The sequence below is a fragment of the Petromyzon marinus genome, chromosome 27 (assembly GCF_048934315.1).
Source record: "Petromyzon marinus isolate PM22_M1 ecotype Great Lakes invasive population chromosome 27, UKy_Petmar_22M1.pri1.0, whole genome shotgun sequence".
Lineage (NCBI taxonomy): Eukaryota > Metazoa > Chordata > Hyperoartia > Petromyzontiformes > Petromyzontidae > Petromyzon > Petromyzon marinus.
Genome location: NC_133693.1, coordinates 13875683 through 13895066, shown reverse-complemented (window position 1 = coordinate 13895066; position 19384 = coordinate 13875683). Strand labels below are relative to the sequence as shown.

The following is a 19384-nucleotide window of genomic DNA, read 5'->3' as shown; positions in this document are numbered from 1 at the left end:
TATGTGTGTGGGGGGGGGAAAGGTGGCGCAGTGGTTAGCACACTGTGTGAGCGGAGTGGTGGCGCAGTGGTTAGCGCAATGTGCATGGGAGGGGGGTGGATGAGTGGTGGTGCAGTGGTTAGCGCACTGTGTATGTGGGAGGGGGAGTGGTGGCCCAGTGGTTAGCGCACGGTGTATGTGTGATGGGAGTGGTGGAGCAGTGGTTAGCGCAATGTGTGTGGGGGGGTAAGTGGTGGTGTAGTGGTGAGCTCACTCTGTGTGTGTGTTAGCGCAGTAGCGCACTGTGTGTGTGGGGGGGGAGTTGTGGCGCAGTGGTTGCTTTAATGTGGCAAGGCAACTGGGTGTGAGGGGAGGGGTGTGCCTCACCCTTTCATGCCCAATGCTCACCCCAATCGATTATTAAAAAACAATATTGGCAGAATTATTCTTAATGAGTTTTTGAAAAAAGGCCTATATACAACAGGAGTAAGAACATAGGTTATGCTAAATTCAGAATATAATTCTTACTGAAGCTTGTCTTTAGTTACGAGAGCGATGGTGGGAGTATATATGAGAAAGAGCGATGTGGGACTGCCACAAGATCCACTCAGCACTACGTAGGACGACACTACAGAGTGCTCCAGATGTCTTGTGACACCCATTTAATTATTTAAAACGTCATATTGCTTAAGTCAGGTTTATTTAAAACAGAAATGGATATGAAATTGAAAAAAATTTGACGAATAAATTCAATATATAACCTCGTGCCACGGCAGATCTCTTGCCTACTTCAGCAGTTTTTTCTTGCTGCGGTTGTCCCACCTGATGACGATTGCTTGTGTTGCAATCGAAACTTTATGATCTATTATTTTTCTACCTACGTGACTTTACCGAAAGAACCAAAGAGTATGGATTCCTGCAATCACCAAAGCTTCAAATCAAGATTGAGTCAATTAATTTAACATGCAGGCTTTCACGACCAATATCATTCATAATAATGGTTGTTTTTGGGTAAGATCGCGGAAGTATAAATGTGTCACTAACCCACCACCACCCGACACAGCCAATTAGTAAGTTTTGTCAAAAAAAAACGTGCCAATTAGTTACTGCTTCAGCACACCGGTGTATTGGAAGGTAAGCCCGCAACATTTTTATTTTTGCGATCTAACGCAATAAACCCCCCATTTTATTATGAAGGGGTCCATTAATTTGAGGTAACAATACATCTGGACCACACTGTACAATTCGGTTTTGTTGTTGTTGTTTGTTTTGTTGTTGTTTCTATCTCATATGTTTTGGTGCCATTTTTTTAATTAACTGTTTTCCCGAGGGTTCTCATTTACTAATTAAACTATTTTTATTTTACTCTGTAGGCCCACTGAGCTATACAGCTCTTTTTCACAAGCTATTTAGCTCTTGTGGAAATTAATAGCAGATAAAAACTGATTATGTATGTTGAACTTATTTCGAACCATACGTAGCTAACCGTGCTAAATGCAGGTTGATTCTAAATGTGGATGGAAAAACCAGAGGAGCCGGAGAAAAATCCACACGACCACAGGGAGAGAGAGATCAAGAGAGACACGAAAACTCCAAATATACAGCAGGTATCAGGGTCGGGATAAAACCCATGCCCTTCTGCATACCTGGCGAGGTAGTTAACATCTTGGCAACGCGGTGCCCATAAACAATAGTTGCTACAAACAAGATGATTTGGCCTGGAAATATATAAATTAATGTACAGCGTTGGGGATGCAATTAACATGAATGACGTTGCTATAAAAAACTAATTTATTTTGAACTCTTATTAATAAAAATTCTAATGTTGACTGAATTCAGGCGTTCATTCAGCACAGTGGATAATCACTTCCCCTCCCCCATACAGGTGCATTCCTCATCCCATATTTCATCTGCCTGGTGGTGGAGGGAATACCAATCATCCACCTGGAGCTTGCCATCGGCCAGAGGCTGAGGCAAGGCAGCGTGGGAGTGTGGAATGCCATTCACCCACTGCTAGGAGGCCTAGGTATGGTACCACGGCTCACATGCGACCATCTCACATATCTTGCATTTAACCGATAAAAAAATAATCTTTCTTGCTGTGGTTTTCCCACCTGATGATGATTGCTTGTGTTGCAATCAAAACGTCGTGATTTAATTTTATTTTATACCTACGTGACTTTACCGAAAGAACCAGAGAGTATGGATTCCTGCAGTCACGAAAGCTTCACATCTAGATCGATTAACCTCCCTTGACACGTTTATTTTTCACTAGGGGGCGATGTTGCTGCTGTGTTTGATCCCAATCGTGGAAAGCGTTGGTGCAACGGTTAGTGCTCTGTGCTAGGAACCTGGAGACCCGAGAGTTTGAATCCCGCTATCACACCAGTGATAATGATTATCTGAATCGGTCCTGGGCGTCTTCTAGGTAGACTCAGCCTTAAACGAGTACCTGGTGCAGTGTGTAAACATCGCCACTGGGGAGACAAAGGCAGTCGGGCGTGGTGCTGACCACCCACCCCCTTGTGTGCCGTGCCGACCTTCATTGGTGCTACTCGCTAACTGCACTTGCCACATCAGTCTGTTAATAGACTATACGGGGGGCGGGGTCTTTATCTTTGTGTGCAGGCATAACGTCCATGCTGATCTCTTTCCTCGTGGGTGTCTACTACAACGCCATCCTCGCGTGGATTCTCTGGTACTTCTTCAACTCATTTGAGGAGCCCCTGCCGTGGAAGAACTGCCCACTCAATGAGCAAGGAGATGGTGACTGGATACTTCTGATCCTCTCATTCATTCACTCACTCATTCATTAATACACATACAGAATAAGTATATTTGTTAATACTGGAGGAATCCGATGAGATATGAAGCTCTTTTTCACAGATGTCGAGCAGGGGCATGGGGTCAGAACATTACAACAACAAACAATACAAAAACAAGATAGAAGTGCAAAGTATAGGAAAGGTAAACAAATAATTAAAAATATATATTCAAATCAAATAAAACTAAACTATTTTCTTTTACCAGTTAAGGCCCCACCGAGATATTAGTTTCTTTTTCAGAAGCAAAGAGGCCACAATTGATAGCTCAATGAAGTTGCTTATCACGTGGAAATTCATCATCATCACGATCCATGGGAAAATAGCCCGTAGGTATCCACTGCACATTTAGTTTGGGTCGGGATCGAACCCTCCCCGACCACTTGCATACCAGGCAAGGAAGTTAACATCTCGCCAACGTGTTGCTCCAAGCCAGTGCACTTGAAGATTGAAAAAGCCTGACTTCCGAAATGTTTTTGCCTTAAGCATGGCAGATAGCGGAGCAGGGTGCGCGAGCCTTTTTCATAGAATTCTCACTCACTCAAAGGAAACGTGTGTAATAGGTCACGTTGAAGTGCTAGGAAAGAAGGGCCATTGCCGAAAAATGTTGCTATTTTATATTTTTTCCTTCTAAGGCCATACGCTGCTATTGACCAGAATGTTGATGGGTGTTTTTCACACAGACCCTGTCGAGTTGTTTTGTTGATTGCGAATGTATATTGAACGTATATCGCACCGTATATATGGGCGAGATGTTAACTACCTCACCTGATATACAGGAGGTGATGGGTTCGATCCTGACCGTGATGCCTCGATATTTGGAGTTTGCATGTTCTCCCCGTGGTCATGTGGATTTTCCTTTGGGTCTTCCGGTTTTTCCCTTCACATTAAAAAACATGCGTTTAAAGTATTTGGCTGCTATACATGTCCACATGATAAGCCACTTCGCTGAGGTTTCATTTGTGGCCAGGTCGCTTCTGAAAAAAATCTGTATAGCTCAGTGGGCCCTTACGTGGTAACATTAAAAAAATAGTTCAGTTCAGTTTTAATCGGAGGAGCCGGACAATGTTTAATTAGTTTGTCAAACTGACCGCATGCAGATTACCTGCCAGAGTGCTTGCGGAGCCATCCGGTGGACCACTTCTGGTACCGTGAGACGCTAAACGTGACTGGCACGCTGGAAGAGAGTGGGGGCATCCAGTGGTGGCTCGGGCTGTGCCTCATGGCGGCGTGGGCCGCAGTCTACCTGTGCACGCTCCGTGGCATCGAGAGCACAGGCAAGGTGTGGGCAGCGTCCCCATGGAGGCCTGCAGACTCACATGGACGTAGTAACTCACGCATAGACCCATAGACTAGCACGGACCCACTGACCCACATATAGACCCATAGACGAGCACGGACCCATTGACCCACACATAGAGTGAGGGAAAAAAGTATTTGATCCCCTGCTGATTTTGTACGTTTGCCCACTGAGAAAGAAATGAACAGCCTAATTTTAATGGTAGGTTTATTTGAACAGTGAGAGACAGAATAACAACAAAATCCAGAAAAACGCATATCAAAAATATTATAAATTGATTTGCATTTAATGAGGGAAATAAGTATTTGACCCCTCTGCAAAACATGACTTAGTACTTGGTGGCAAAGCCCTTGTTGGCAATCACAGAGGTCAGACGTTTCTTGTAGTTGGCCACCAGGTTTGCACACATCTCAGGAGGGATTTTGTCCCACTCCTCTTTGCAGATCTTCTCCAAGTCATTAAGGTTTCGTGGCTGACGTTTGGCAACTCGAACCTTCTGCTCCCTCCACATATTTTCTATGGGATTAAGGTCTGGAGACTGGCTAGGCCACTCCAAGACCTTAATGTGCTTCTTCTTGAGCCACTCCTTTGTTGCCTTGGCCGTGTGTTTTGGGTCATTGTCATGCTGGAATACTCATCCACGACCCATTTTCAATGCTCTGGCTGAGGGAAGAAGGTTCTCACCCAAGATTTGACGGTACATGGCCCCATCTATCGTCCCTTTGATGCAGTGAAGTTGTCCTGTCCCATTAGCAGAAAAACACCCCCAAGGCATAATGTTTCCACCTCCATGTTTGACGGTGGGGATGGTGTTCTTGGGGTCATAGGCAGCATTCCTCCTCCTCCAAACATGGCGAGTTGAGTTGATGCCAAAGAGCTCCATTTTGGTCTCATCTGACCACAACACTTTCACCCAGTTGTCCTCTGAATCATTCAGATGTTCATTGGCAAACTTCAGACGGGGATGTATATGTGCTTTCTTGAGCAGGGGGACCTTGCGGGCGCTGCAAGATTTCAGTCCTTCACGGCGGAGTGTGTTACCAATTGTTTTCTTGGTGACTATGGTACCAGCTGTCTTGAAATCATTGACACAATCCTCCCGTGTAGTTCTGGGCTGATTCCTCACTGTTCTCATGATCATTGCAACTCCACGAGGTGAGATCTTGCATGGAGCCCCAGGCCGAGGGAGATTGACAGTTCTTTTGTGTTTCTTCCATTTGCGAATAATCGCACCAACTGTTGTTAGCTTCTCACCCAAGCTGCTTGGCAATGATCTTGTAGCCCATTCCAGCCTTGTGTAGGCCTACAATCTAGTCCCTGACATCCTTGGAGAGCTTTTTGGTCTTGCCCATGGTGGAGAGTTTGGAATCTGATTGATTGATTGCTTCTGTGGACAGGTGTCTTTTATACAGGTAACAAGCTGAGATTAGGAGCACTCCCTTTAAGAGTGTGCTCCTAATCTCAGCTCGTTACCTGTATAAAAGACACCTGGGAGCCAGAAATCTTTCTGATTGAGAGGGGGTCAAATACTTATTTCCCTCATTAAAATGCAAATCAATTTATAATATTTTTGACATGCGTTTTTCTGGATTTTCTTGTTGTTATTCTGTCTCTCACTGTTAAAATAAACCTACCATTAAAATTATAGACTGATGATTTCTTTGTCAGTGGGCAAACGTACAAAATCAGCAGGGGATCAAATACTTTTTTCCCCTCACTGTAGACCCATAGACTCACATGGACCCACTGACCCACACATAGACCCATAGACAAGCACGAACCCATTGACCTACACATAGACCCAGACTCACACAGACCCACTGAGCTACACATAGACCCATAGACTCAAACGGACTCACTGACCCACACATAGACCCAGACTCACATAGACCCACTGACCCACACATTGACCCAGAGACTTACATGGACCCACTTATGCACACAGAGACACGTAGCGCCAATCAGAGACCCACAGAGTCGCATGGACCCACTGACCCACACACGGACTCAGACGGACGCACAGATGCACAGCAAGACACGTAAGATTCACGCAGAGGCCGTCCCATAAACTCGCATGAACCCGAGATGTTAACTCTCTCGCCTGGTATGCAGGAGGTCGTGCATTCGATCCCAATCCTGACGCCTGTATATTTGGAGTTTGTATGTGTCTCCCCCTGTGGTGACTTGTCTTTTTCTCCAGGTCCTCCAGTTTATCACTACACATTTAGAATCAACCTGCGTTTAGGATATTTGGCTGCAATACATTTGAAAATTATAAGCCACTTCGTTGACCTATAATTTGTGGCCAGGTTGCTTCTGAAAAAGAGCTACATAGCTCAGTGGGCTTTACCTGGTCGTAGGTTGTCACCTCACACATGAGACCCATAGACTAGCACGGATGCATAGATGCACAGGGAGACATGCAGACTCACACAGAGACCCATAAACTATTGCAGATATCAATAGATCCACACAGAGACCCATATTCTCGCGGATATATACTCGTATGTATTTTGGACTTCGTTCGCACCATACGTAGACAACTGTGATAATCCGACTCACACAAAGAAGAGCATACTTGCAGAGACCCACAGATTCAAACTGAGACACAATCGACTCGCGCAATAAGAGACCACAGACTCGCGTATGGATATTGGATTTTAGGTGATGTTGTGCTCAGGCAGTGTACGTGACGGCCACGTTCCCCTACGTGATTCTGCTGTGCTTCCTGGTGAGGGGACTCACGCTGGAGGGAGCGACCGACGGACTCGCGTACCTCTTTACTCCCAAGGTGAGTCTCCGTTTTTGTAGAGACAACTCACATTTTGAGGTTGGAGCTATGGTGCGAGTGAGCCACGCTTTGTGGTTGTTTCTGTTTTATATTATTATCTTCGACTACACTAGTTAGTAAGGTGCCAAATAAGGTTAATAGACAATGCATTTATCGATGCCCATATAGACACTTGTAGAGGCATCGATTGTAATGTTACTTTAAGAAGGAGTTTGGTCACCATGACCTACTACTGTGTCCATGCACCACTGGAGCCAAGCATTTAAAAATAAAATCAATACGAACCCGGTCCATAGCACAAATCGCGATGCAGGTAAAGAAATTACACGTACCTTAGTCCCAAACTCTGAACACCTGAGTTTAAAACCAGGGGAAAGGAGCCATGTACTTTCAAATCATCAAGCATATTTGTCAGTGGGGACATACGTACATAGGTAGTGACTGCACCGTTTCCGTTCCGTTGCAATGTGCACTGATGCATAAGTTATTGAAGGTAATATTGGCAAACAAAATAAAGATTGATAATTACCAGAACGAAAGAACTACAGTACCAGCTCCAACCATTACAAAAGAACGCTGCCAACACCCAAGCCTCTCAGAAAAGTAGTCTATTACGAGCTCGACTCCTCGCTTTATAGCGACTAGTTTGTCACCCACTAGACTCCTCTCACTATTGCGAGGAGTCCATCACGCGCGAGACTCCTTGCTTTATCGGGAATAGTCAGTCACAAGCTCGACTCCTCATGTTATAGCAAGCAGTCCGTCACCAGCTAGACTCCTCACGTTATAGCGAGTAGTCCGTCACACCCTACAATGCTCTAGATATAGCCAGTAGTCCGTAACTTACTAGACTCCTCGCGATATAGCGAGCAGCTCGTCACACGCTAGACTCCTTGCATTATAGCAAGTAGTCTGTCACACGCTAGACTCCTTGCATTATAGTGAGTAGTGTTGTCACATGCTAGGCTCCTCATCTTTAAGGGAGTAATCTGTTATGAGCTAGACTCATGTCGTGGCGAGTAGTCAGTCACGCGTTAGACTCCACACGTTATAGCGAGCAATACATCAAGTGCTAGACTCCTTGCGTTATAGCAAGTAGTCCGTCACACGCGAGAATCCTCTCATTATAACGAGTACTCCGTCACACACTAGACTCCTCACGTTAGGGCAAATAGACCATCACATGCTAGACTGCTCTTATTATAGCGAGCAGTCAATCACACGCTAACTCCTTGTGTTATAGTGAATAGTCTGTCACATGCTAGGCTCCAAATGTTATAGCGAGTAGTCTGTCACAAGCTAGACTCCTCTTGTCATAGCGAGTAGTCTGTCACACGATAGACTCCTTTCGTTATAGCAAGCAATCCATCACATGCGAGACTCCTTGCGTTATAGCAAATAGTCCGTCACACACTCGACTCTTCTCGTTATACCGAGTAGTCCGTCACACACTAGATTCCTTGAATTCATCTTCTGGGTCTTTTCGGTAAAGTCACGTAGAATGGAGATAAAATAATACAAATAATAACAAAATAAAATTCTCACGACGTTTCGGCCACAACAGAAGTAGCTTTCCTCAGGTGAAGAAACAGGACTGTCCAGAAGACAGCACTTCAGTGAACCCTGCCAAGCATGGCAGCGTCTTTTAAGCTGTGTGGGAGGAACAGAGCGTCTTGTCAAAGGAGTTTACATATAAATAAGCATGTAACTGGGGGATTAGCATGATGTTGGTGTGGGAACAGAGGAGGGGGGAGAGGAGTTTACATATAAATTAGCATGTAACTGGGGGATTAGCATGATGTTGGTGTGGGAATGGAGGAGGGGGGAGAGTTTACATATAAATTAGCATGTAACTGGGGGGATTAACATGATGTTGGTGTGAGGGATTAGCACCACGGAGAGCGACGAGCTTTGTTCAGATGGACGAGTCCATCTATTTGCGGAACAGAGGAGGGGGGGGGGAAGAGGAGGAAACAGCCACTGTGCGCTGCTCTGTCCTGTATTGCCTTATAACTATGCTATAAATTGGACTACTGTACATTACAATATTATACCTTCCAATCTAAACTACATTGTATAATATTGTATCCATAGACAAACCCAAACTTTGAATTATACAATGCGTTACTATACACTACCCTATACTCTAGACTATAAAATATTAGCCTTGTAGTATTACACTATGTATTATTCTACTAACCCTACTGTATACCACACTGCTGCATATTCACTATACAATTACGGTACTATATATTGCCTTATGAATTATGTTAAACATTACACTGTTATACTATTTATTATTATACAACATGCTATAAACTATACTATTGACCGTCGTGTGAAAGGTACTAAGAGGCAGTGCAAGCGAATGGACTGCGGTCTGAAAGTCACCGTAAAATACAATCAAGAACCGAAATGGTTTATAACGTCTTTCCTGGTTACTAAGCCGGAGTCCATCTTCTCGGGTGAAATTGTCTCTGTGTTTGTATATGTGGATAGCCTCATGAACGAATCTCTCATGGTAGCCGGATGGCTTGCAGAGAACCTCCGTCTTGGAGAAGTCAATGTCATGTGAACCCACTGAATTATAACAGTGATCTGCCACGGCTGAGGTGTTCGTCCTACCGTGTTTCAAGTCTGCTTTATGTTCACGGATGCGGTCTGAGATATGTCGTTTGGTTTCTCCAATGTAGCTGCTACCACAGAGGCAACTTAGTTTTTAGACGCCCAGGTACTGTATGTCTGGAACCACATCTTTTACAGACGGAACCAGATCACGAATTTTATGTACTGTGTTGAATCGGACCTGGATCTTGTGTTTATTCAGGATTTTGGAGATCTTTTGTGACCCCCGCAATGTAGGGTAAGGTGATGGTTTTGAATGGCTCCTCAAGAGGATCCTTCTTCATGGTTGGAACGATGGCTTTGCGGATTGTGTAATCGGAGTAACCATTAGCCTCGAGAGCTTGGTGTACGTGCTTGAGTTCACTAGCAATGTGTTCCTGGTCGGAAATGCATTTGGCTCTATGGTATAGAGTCTTGATGAGGGAATTCTTCTGGGATGGATGGTGGGAATCCGGTTTTAAGTAAGCATCCGTATGGGTAGTTTTCCTGTAGCCAGTGGCTCATTGAACCATAAGGTCTCCTTTTAATTAGGACATCCAAAAAGGGTAGCTTGCCATGTTTTTCGACTTCCATGATAAATCTGATGGCTGGGTGTATGGAATTGATGTGGTAGAGGAATTGGTCTAGAGCAGGCCGGCCATGTGGCCAGATGACAAAAGTGTCATCCACGTACCTCTTCCATAAGCTCGGGCGAAGAGTGGCAGTCTGGATGGCGTCAGTCTCAATTTTTTCCATGAAAACGTTGGCTACAACCGGCAATAGGGGGGAGCCCATTGGGGTGCCCTCAGTTTGTTTGTAGAAAGTTCCATTCCAGGTGAAGTATGTGTTGGTTAAGCAGTGTCTCACCAGGGGGGGTACATCAGTATGCAGTCCTTGATGAACCAAGTCTTCTATGATTGCGATGGTGTCAGGTACAGGAACTTTGGTGAATAGGGAAACCACATCAAAACTGACAAGCAGCTCGTCTGGGGACAGGGAAATACCCTTGATTGTCGAAACCAGGTGAGTAGAATTTAGTACCGCAGAGGTGGTTTTTCCAGTAAAAGGCCGCAGGATTTCAGACAGAAAACGCGCCAGTTTGTAGGTGGGGGAGTTGATAGTAGAGACGATGGGACGAAGGGGTGTATCTTCTTTACGTATCTTTGGAAGGCCATATAATCTTGGTGGCCTGGCCGCAGAAGGTTTCAACGAGAACTGTTTGGTTTGATCAATTAATGCTGTTGAATAAGAAATGATTTTGTTGATTTTAGTAACGAGGCTGTTGGTGGGGTCTCTTCTTATTTTTGTGTAGCTGCCATCGTTGAGTAGTTTCTGAATTTTGTTATATTCTATTTTGTCCATGATGACAGTGGCATTGCCCTTGTCGGCTGAGAGAATGACAATGTCATCCCTCTTTCTTAATTGAGATAATTCAAAGCGCTCATCTTTGCTAATGTTGCTAGCTGGCAGCTTAGCGTTTTTGAGGGTTGCAGCGATTTCAGATCTTGCTACATCTGCAGCCATGTGGCCCAGGCCCTTGAGTGCCACGTCGACATGGGCAATGATATCATTAACTGGTATGTGTCTAGGTGTGACTGCAAAGTTTAGTCCTTTAGCTAAAACGGTTTTCAGACCATCAGAAATAGAACTGTTACTGCGATTAATAACGACTTTGTTAACGTCTAGCTTTTCGGTGTGTGGGTCCGATTTCTTGTTGGAGAGGCGGTTTAATTTGGAAATCAAGTTGTCCTTACATTTGGTCGACATAGTAGCAGCTGAAGAGGCAGTCATATTGTCTACATGTTCCCAATCCGATGTGGACATTGTTGCCGTCAATGATAAGTGTGATTTGCAGAGTGTCTTGTCTAACTGATCTAGTTCGGTGCGCGTAAGTCTGATTTTTTCTGAGATAAGAGCTAAGCTAGTCCTAGATAGAATTCGTTTTGCATTAGAAGAAGTTCCAGCAGCAGAGGTTAGTGTAAATGCGGTTGGTATTACCTTAGAGTCGCGGCATCTCTTTAGAAAGGTGAGAGACTCGATTAATGGAGCCTTCTTATCCCGGAGTTTGTTGAAGGATCTCAAGGTTATGTGGAATCCCTCCCCGTAGAGGCAGTTCAATTTCGATTTAAAGCTTTTGTGACTGCAGGGATTCATCTTCTGGGTTCTTTCAGTAAAGTCACGTAGAATGGAGATAAAGTAATAAAAATAATAACAGAATAAAATTCTCACGACGTTTCGGCCACAACACAAGTAGCCTTCCTCAGGTGAAGAAACAGGACTGTCCGGAAGACAGCGCTTGAGTGAACCCTGCCAAGCATGGAGTGAACCCTGCCAAGCATGGCAGCGTCTTTTAAGCTGTGTGGGAGGAACAGAGCGCCTTGACAAATAAGTTTACATATAAATTAGCAGGTAACTGGGGGATTAGCATGATGTTGGTGTGGGAACAGAGGAGGGGGGAAAGGAGTTTACATATAAATTAGCATGTAACTGGGGGATTAGCATGATGTTGGTGTGGGAACGGAGGAGGGGGGAGAGGAGTTTACATACAAATTAGCATGTAACTGGTGGATTAACATGATGTTGGTGTGAGGGATTAGTACCACAGAGAGCGACGAGCTTTGTTCAGATGGATGAGTCCATCTATGTGCGGAACAGAGGAGGGGGGGGGAAGAGGAGGAAACAGCCACGGTGCGCTGCTCTGTCCTGTATTGCCTTATAACTATGTATTATTCTACTAACCTTACTGTATACCACACTGCTGTATATTCTGTATACCACGCTGCTGTATAGACTTCTTGCGTTATAGCGAATAGTCTGTCATATGCTAGGTTCCTCATGTTATAGCGAAAAGTCTGTCACGGCTAGACTCCTCATGTAAATACGAATAGTCCGTCACTGCTGGACTGCTCTCATTATAAAGAGTAGTCCGTCAAACACTAGACTCCTCGCATTATAGCGAGCATTCCGTCACATGCGAGACTCCTTGTGTTACAGTGAGTAATCCATCACAAGCTAGACTCCCTGCATTCTAGCGAGTAGTCCGTCAAGCGCAAGACTAGTCGAATTATAGCGAGTAGTGTGTCACATGCCAGGCTCCTCACAATATAGCGAGCAGTCTGTCACAGACTAGACTCCTCACGTTACAGTGAATAATCTGTCACGTGCTATACTCCTGAAGTTATAGCGAGTAGTCCCTCGCACACTAAACTCCTATCATTATAGCTAGGAATCCATCACATGCTAAACTCCTCATTTTATAGCAAGTAGTCTGACACACGCTTGACTCCTCGCATTATAGCGAGCATTCCGTCACACGCTAGATTGCATTATAGCATATCGTCTGTCACTCGCTCGTCTCCTTGCGTTATAGCGAGTAGTTTGTCACAAGCTAGACTCCCCACATTCTAGTGATAAGTCCGTCAAGCGCTAGACTCCTCGCGTGATAGCCATTAGTCCATAACGCACTAGACTGCTCACGTTATAGCGAACATTCCGTCACATGCGAGACTCCTTGTGTTACAGTGAGTAGTCCGTCACAAGCTAGACTCCCCATATTCTAGCGAGTAGTCCGTCAAGTGCAAGACTCGTCGAATTACAGCGAGTAGTCTGTCACATGTTAGGCTCCTCACGATATAGCGAGCATTCTGTCACATGCGAGAATCCTTTTGTTATAGTGAGTAGTGCGTCACACACTAGACTGCTCTCGTTATAACGAGTAGTCTGTCACACGCTTGACTCCTCGCATTATAGCGAGCATTCCTTCACACGCTAGATTGCATTATAGCATATCGCCTGTCACTCGCTCATCTCCTTGCATGATAGCGAGTAGTTTGTAACAATCTCGACTCCGCACATTCTAGTGATTAGTCCGTAAAGCCATAGACTCCTCGCATGATAGCCATTAGTCCATAACGCGCATTATTGCGAATAGTCTGTCACACGCTAGACTCTTTCATTATAGTGAGTAGTCTTGTCACATTCTAGGCTCCTCATCTTTAATGGAGTAATCTGTCATGAGCTAGACTCATGTCATGGCGAGTAGTCCATCACATGCTAGACTCCTCGTATTATAGCGAGCAATCTGTCACGTGCTAGACTCCTTGTGTTATAGCGAGTAGTCCGTCATACTCTAGAATCCTATTGTTATTGCGAGTAGTCCGTCATGTACCGGACTCCTCGAGGTAAAGCGAGCAGTCTGTCATACACTAGACTCCTAGCATTATAGCGAGTAGTCCGTCACAAATTAGACTCCTCATCTTTAAGTAATCAGTCATGAGCTAGACTCCTTGCATTATCGCGAGTAGTCTATCACATGCTAGGCTCCTAATCATTGAGTAATCTGACATGAGCTAGACTCTTTGCAATATAGCGAGCAGTCCGTCAGGTAGTCTGGCACAAACCAGACTCCACGCGTTGTGGCAAATAGTCCGTCACATGCTAGACTCCTCAAATTATAGCGAGCATTCCGCCACACGCTAGACTCCTTGCATTATAGCGCATCATCTGTCACTCCTTCGTCTCCTTGCGTTATAGCGAGTAGTCCATCACAAGCTAGACTCCCCGCATTATAGCAATTAGTCCATCAATCGCGAGACTCCTCGCAAGATAGCGATTAGTCCATAATATGCTAAACGCCTTGCGTTTTAGCAAATAGTCTGTCACATGCTATGCTCCTCATGTTATAGCGAGTAGTCTGTTATGAGCAAGACTCCTCGTGTCATAGCGAGTAGTCCGTCACGCAATAGACTCCTTTTGTTATATCGAGCAGTCCATCACATGCTAAAATCCTCGCGTTATGGCACATAGTCCGTCACACACTCGACTCCTCTCGTTATACAAAGGAGTCCGTCACGCACTAGATGCCTTGCATTGTGGCAAATAGTCCATCACGCACTAAAATCCTCTCGTTATAGAAAGTAGTACGTAATTTTCTAAACTCCATCCGTCATAGCAAGCAGTCCATCACAGGCTAGACTCATGTTATAGCAAGTAGCCCGTCACACGCTAGACTCCTCATGTTATAGCGAGTATTCCTTCATGAGCTAGACTGCTCTCAATATAGCGAGTAGTACCTCGTACACTAGACTCCTCTCGTTACAGCGAGCAGTCCATCACATGCTAGACTCCTCGCTTGATAGCGAGTAGTCCGTCACAAGTTAGACTCCTGATGGTATAGGGAGTAGTCTGTCACACGCTAAACTCCACTCTTTATAGCAAGCAGTTCATCACATGCTAGACTCCTCATGTCATAGCGAGTTGTCAGTCACATGCTAGGCTCCCCACATTCTAGCGATAAGTCCGTCAAGTGCTAGACTCCTCGCATGATAGCCATTAGTCCATAACGCGCTAGACTCCTTGCGTTATAGCGAATAGTCTGTCACATTCTTGGCTCCTCATGTTATGGCAAATAGTCCGTCATGTGCTGGACTGCTCTCGTTATAGCAAGTAGTCCATAATGCACTAGACTCTTCGCGTTAAAGCGAACATTCCGTCACATGCGAGACTCCTTGTGTTACAGTGAGTAGTCCGTCACAAGCTAGACTCCTCGTATTCTAGCGAGAAGTCAGTTAAGTGCAAGACTCGTCGAATTATAGCGAGCAGTCTGTCAGATGTTAGGCTCCTCACGATATAGCGAGCATTCAGTCACATGTGAGAATCCTTTTGTTATAGTGAGTAGTGCGTCACACGCTCGACTGCTCTCGTTATAGCGAGTAGTCTGTCACACGCTTGACTCCTCGCATTATAGCGAGCATTCCTTCACACGCTAGATTGCATTATAGCATATCACCTGTCACTCGCTCGTCTCCTTGCATGATAGCGAGTAGTTTGTAACAAGCTAGACTCCGCACATTCTAGCGATTAGTCCGTCAAGCGGTAGACTCCTCGCATGATAGCCATTAGTCCATAACGCGCTAGACTCCTTGCATTATTGCGAAGTCTGTCACACACTAGACTCTTCATTATAGTGAGTAGTCTTGTCACATGCTAGGCTCCTCATCTTTAATGGAGTAATTTGTCATGAGCTAGACTCATGTCATGGCGAGTAGTCCATCACATGCCAGACTCCTCGTATTATAGCGAGCAATCTGTCACGTTCTAAACTCCTTGCGTTATAGCGAGTAGTCCGTCATATTCTAGAATCCTATTGTTATTGCGAGTAGTCTGTCATGTACCGGACTCCTCGAGGTAAAGTGAGCAGTCTGTCATACACTAGACTCCTAGCATTATAGCGAGTAGTCCGTCACTAATTAGACTCATCTTTAAGTAATCAGTCATGAGCTAGACTCCTTGCATTATAGCGAGTAGTCGATCACATGCTAGGCTCCTAATCTTTAAGTGAGTACCATTGGAAACCTCATTTGCCAGTAACAAAATATGATATTTGGTTTTTTACCCTTTTATCTGGCAACAAAACGGACACCTTTTTTTTACAAGGAGTCATGTTTACATTGACCACAAAAAAACAATTATCATATTTTATTACTGGCAAATGAGGTTTCCAATGGTGTAAATGCTTACCCCGAGCTCTCATACTCTGATGGTGCATTGTCTTTGAGTTGTGCACCTTTGGGCGTCTTCTGGTCCAACACCATGTGAGACGAGGCTCTAAAGAAAGCTGTCTCGGGTGTGGACCAATCAATTTCAAGGACAGTGCATACATTATCAGAGTTGTTGCTTTTTGTTTGCGTTCCGACCGCAGGAATTGTGGTCAATGTAAACATGACTCCTTGTAAAAAAAAGGTGTCAGTTTTGTTGCCAGATAAAAGGGTAAAAAACCAATTATCATGTTTAAGTGAGTAATGTCATGAGCTAGACTCCTCATGTTATAGCGAGTAGCCCGGCACACACTAGAATCCTCGCCTCATAGCGACCAATCCATCACATGCTAGACTCTTCATGTTATATCGAGTAGTCAGTCACATGCTAGACTCCTGACGTTATAGCGAGCAGTGTGTAACGGGCTAAAATTCTCACTTCATAGCGAGCAGTCCATCACAAGCTAGACTGCTCATGTCATAGCGAGTAGTCCGTCACACGCTACACTCCTCATGTTAGAGCAAGTAGTCAATCACAGGCTCGACTCCTAGCGTTATAGCGAGTAGTCTGTCACAAAATACTCATCTTTAAGCGAGTAATCTGTCATGAGCTAGACTCTTTGCAATATAGCGAGTAGTCCGTCAGGTAGTCTGGCACAAACCAGACTCCTCGCGTTGTGGCAAATAGTCCGTCACACGCTAGACTCCTTAAATTATAGCGAGCATTCCGCCACACGCTAGACTCCTTGCATTATAGCGCATCATCTGTCACTCCTTCGTCTCCTTGCGTTATAGCGAGTAGTCCATCACAAGCTAGACTCCCCGCATTATAGCAATTAGTCCGTCAATCGCGAGACTCCTCGCAAGATAGCGATTAGTCCATAATATGCTAAACTCCTTGCGTTATAGCAAATAGTCTGTCACATGCTATGCTCATGTTATAGCGAGTAGTCTGTCATGAGCAAGACTCCTCATGTCATAGCGAGTAGTCCGTCACGCAATAGACTCCTTTTGTTATATCGAGCAGTCCATCACATGCTAAAATCCTCGCGTTATGGCAATTAGTCCGTTACACACTCGACTCCTCTCGTTATACTAAAGAGTCCGTCACGCACTAGAATCCTTGCATTGTTGCAAATGTTCCATCACGCACTAAACTGCTCTCGTTATAGAGAGTAGTCCGTTATTGTATAGACTCCATCCGTCATAGCAAGCAGTCCATCACAGGCTAGACTCCTCATGTTATAGCAAGTAGCCCGTCACACGCTAGACTCCTCACGTTATAGCGAGTAGTCCGTCATGCGCTAGACTGCTCTCAATATAGCGAGTTGCCCCTCGTACACTAGACTCCTCTCGTTATAGCGAGCAGTCCATCACATGCTAGACTCCTCATGTCATAGCGAGTTGTCAGTCACATGCTAGACTCCTCACGTTAATAGCGAGCAGTCTGTCACGGGCTAAAATCCTCACTTCATAGCGAGTAGCCCATCACATGCTGGACTCCTAGAATTATAGCGAGTAGTCCGTCACACGCTAAACTGCTCAAATTGCAGCAACTAGTCCGTCACAAGCTAGACTCCTCGTGTTTAAGCTAGCAGTCCATCATATGCTAGACTCCTCATGTTATAGCAAGTAGTCCGTCACATGCTAGACTCCTCACTTTATAGCGAGTAGTCCGTCACGCACTAGACTCCTGACGTTATAGCGAGCAGTCTGTCACGGTGCTAAAATCCTCACTTAATAGCGAGCAGTCCATCACATACAATACTGCTTTCGTTATAGCGAGTAGTCAGTCACATGCTAGACTCCTCACGTTATAGCGAGCAGTCTGTGACAGGCCAAATTCCTCACTTCATAGTGAGCAGTCCATCGCATGCTAGACTGCTTTCATTATAGCGAGTAGTCGGTGACACACTAGACTCCTCGCGTTATGGCTAATAGTCTGTCATGCGCTAGACTGTTTCATTACAGCCAGTAGTCTTTCAAACGCTAGGCTCCTCGTGTTATAGCGAGCATTTTGTCACATGCTAGACTCCTTGGGTTATAGCGTGTAGTGTGTCACTCGCTCATCTCCTTGCGTTATAGCGAGTAGTCCGTCACAAGCTAGACTTCCCGCATTCCAGCGAGTAGTCCGTCACACGCTAGACTCGTCACGCTATAGTGAATAATCTGTCACGTGCAAGATTCCTGACGTTATAGCAAGTAGTCCCTCACGCACAAGACTCCTCTTGTTATACCGAGCAGTCCGTCACATGCTAGACTCCTCTCGTTAAAGCGAGTAGTCCATCACACACTAGATTCCTCGCGTTATGGCAAATAGTCCATCACCCGCTAAACTGCTCTCGTTATAGTGAGTATTCTGTCAATCGCTAGACTCGAGGCATAGGGGGTAGTCTGTCAAATTCTAGACTCCTTGCATTATAGCGAGTAGTCTGTCATGAGCTAGACTCCTTTTGTTATAGCGAATAGTCCATCACTTGCTAGACTCCTCAGGTGATAGCGAGTAGTTTGTCACACGCTAGACTCTTCGCATTATAGCAAGTAGTCCGGCTATATGAACCCTTTCCCTTTCTGAGACAACTCGAAGTTGCAGGGTGAGTGTCCCGTTCACTGCTGAATCTCGGAATGCGCAAACGGTTCAGTATTAGTTATATCTAGAGAGGCGTAGCACCTTTGTTTTTAAAGACATTCGACTAACCGTATCAAACTGTAGCGACACAACCCCCACACTCTACGATAGCTGGTGCCAAACTCTGCCACACGTCCTCCCGCATGGCCTTGTGGGAGCCTCTACACCATCTACTTCATTCACAGGGGATAAACGGGATGCCATGACCTAATTCGCAAGAATAGTAGCCCCTTGCGTTGCCAGCACCATGTTGCAAATTTGAATAAAACCCATAAATTCACACTGAGACCCATAGAGTCACACAGAAACCTATAACCTTACACAAGGACTAATATACAGGTAGTCCTCTACTTACGATGGAGATGCATTACGACGACCCCATCGTAAGTCAAAAATATCGTAAGTCGAAGATGGCCTAGCCTACCCAGGAGTCTTAAAGAATGGTGATAATTTAGCAAAACAGAGCAATTTACAGTACCGTACTGTATAAACTATATACTGTATGTATTTATTAATTACAATACTGTATTGCACAGTAAAATGTAAAGAAAAGAAACAAGGTAAATTATTAGCCTACCTACATGAACTGCAATTAAATAGAAAGTTTTTTCAGAAAACAATCCTATCTGCCATAAAAAAAAACTTTTAACATGCATTGAACGTATCGTATAGTGGTAACCCTAAAATTAAATCGCTAAAGCTACGTATCATACATGCATTGAA

The 19384-nt window shown here is 44.8% G+C and overlaps 1 protein-coding gene across 5 annotated transcripts in view; it reads left to right on the top strand.

The window, feature by feature from the left end:
- LOC116946514 (sodium-dependent neutral amino acid transporter B(0)AT1-like) overlaps positions 1 to 19384 on the top strand; it is an 85932-nt gene that overhangs the window by 34687 nt on the left and 31861 nt on the right. For 3 of the 5 annotated variants that reach the window (XM_076070158.1, XM_076070156.1, XM_076070157.1), the window contains 5 exons: positions 1865 to 2005; positions 2608 to 2745; positions 2866 to 2946; positions 3902 to 4083; positions 6782 to 6892. In XM_076070158.1, the coding sequence (XP_075926273.1) occupies positions 1865 to 2005; positions 2608 to 2745; positions 2866 to 2946; positions 3902 to 4083; positions 6782 to 6892 (653 nt within the window). The remainder of the gene's footprint in view (positions 1 to 1864; positions 2006 to 2607; positions 2746 to 2865; positions 2947 to 3901; positions 4084 to 6781; positions 6893 to 19384) is intronic. The other 2 variants (XM_076070159.1, XM_032961478.2) reach the window with 1 other exon arrangement.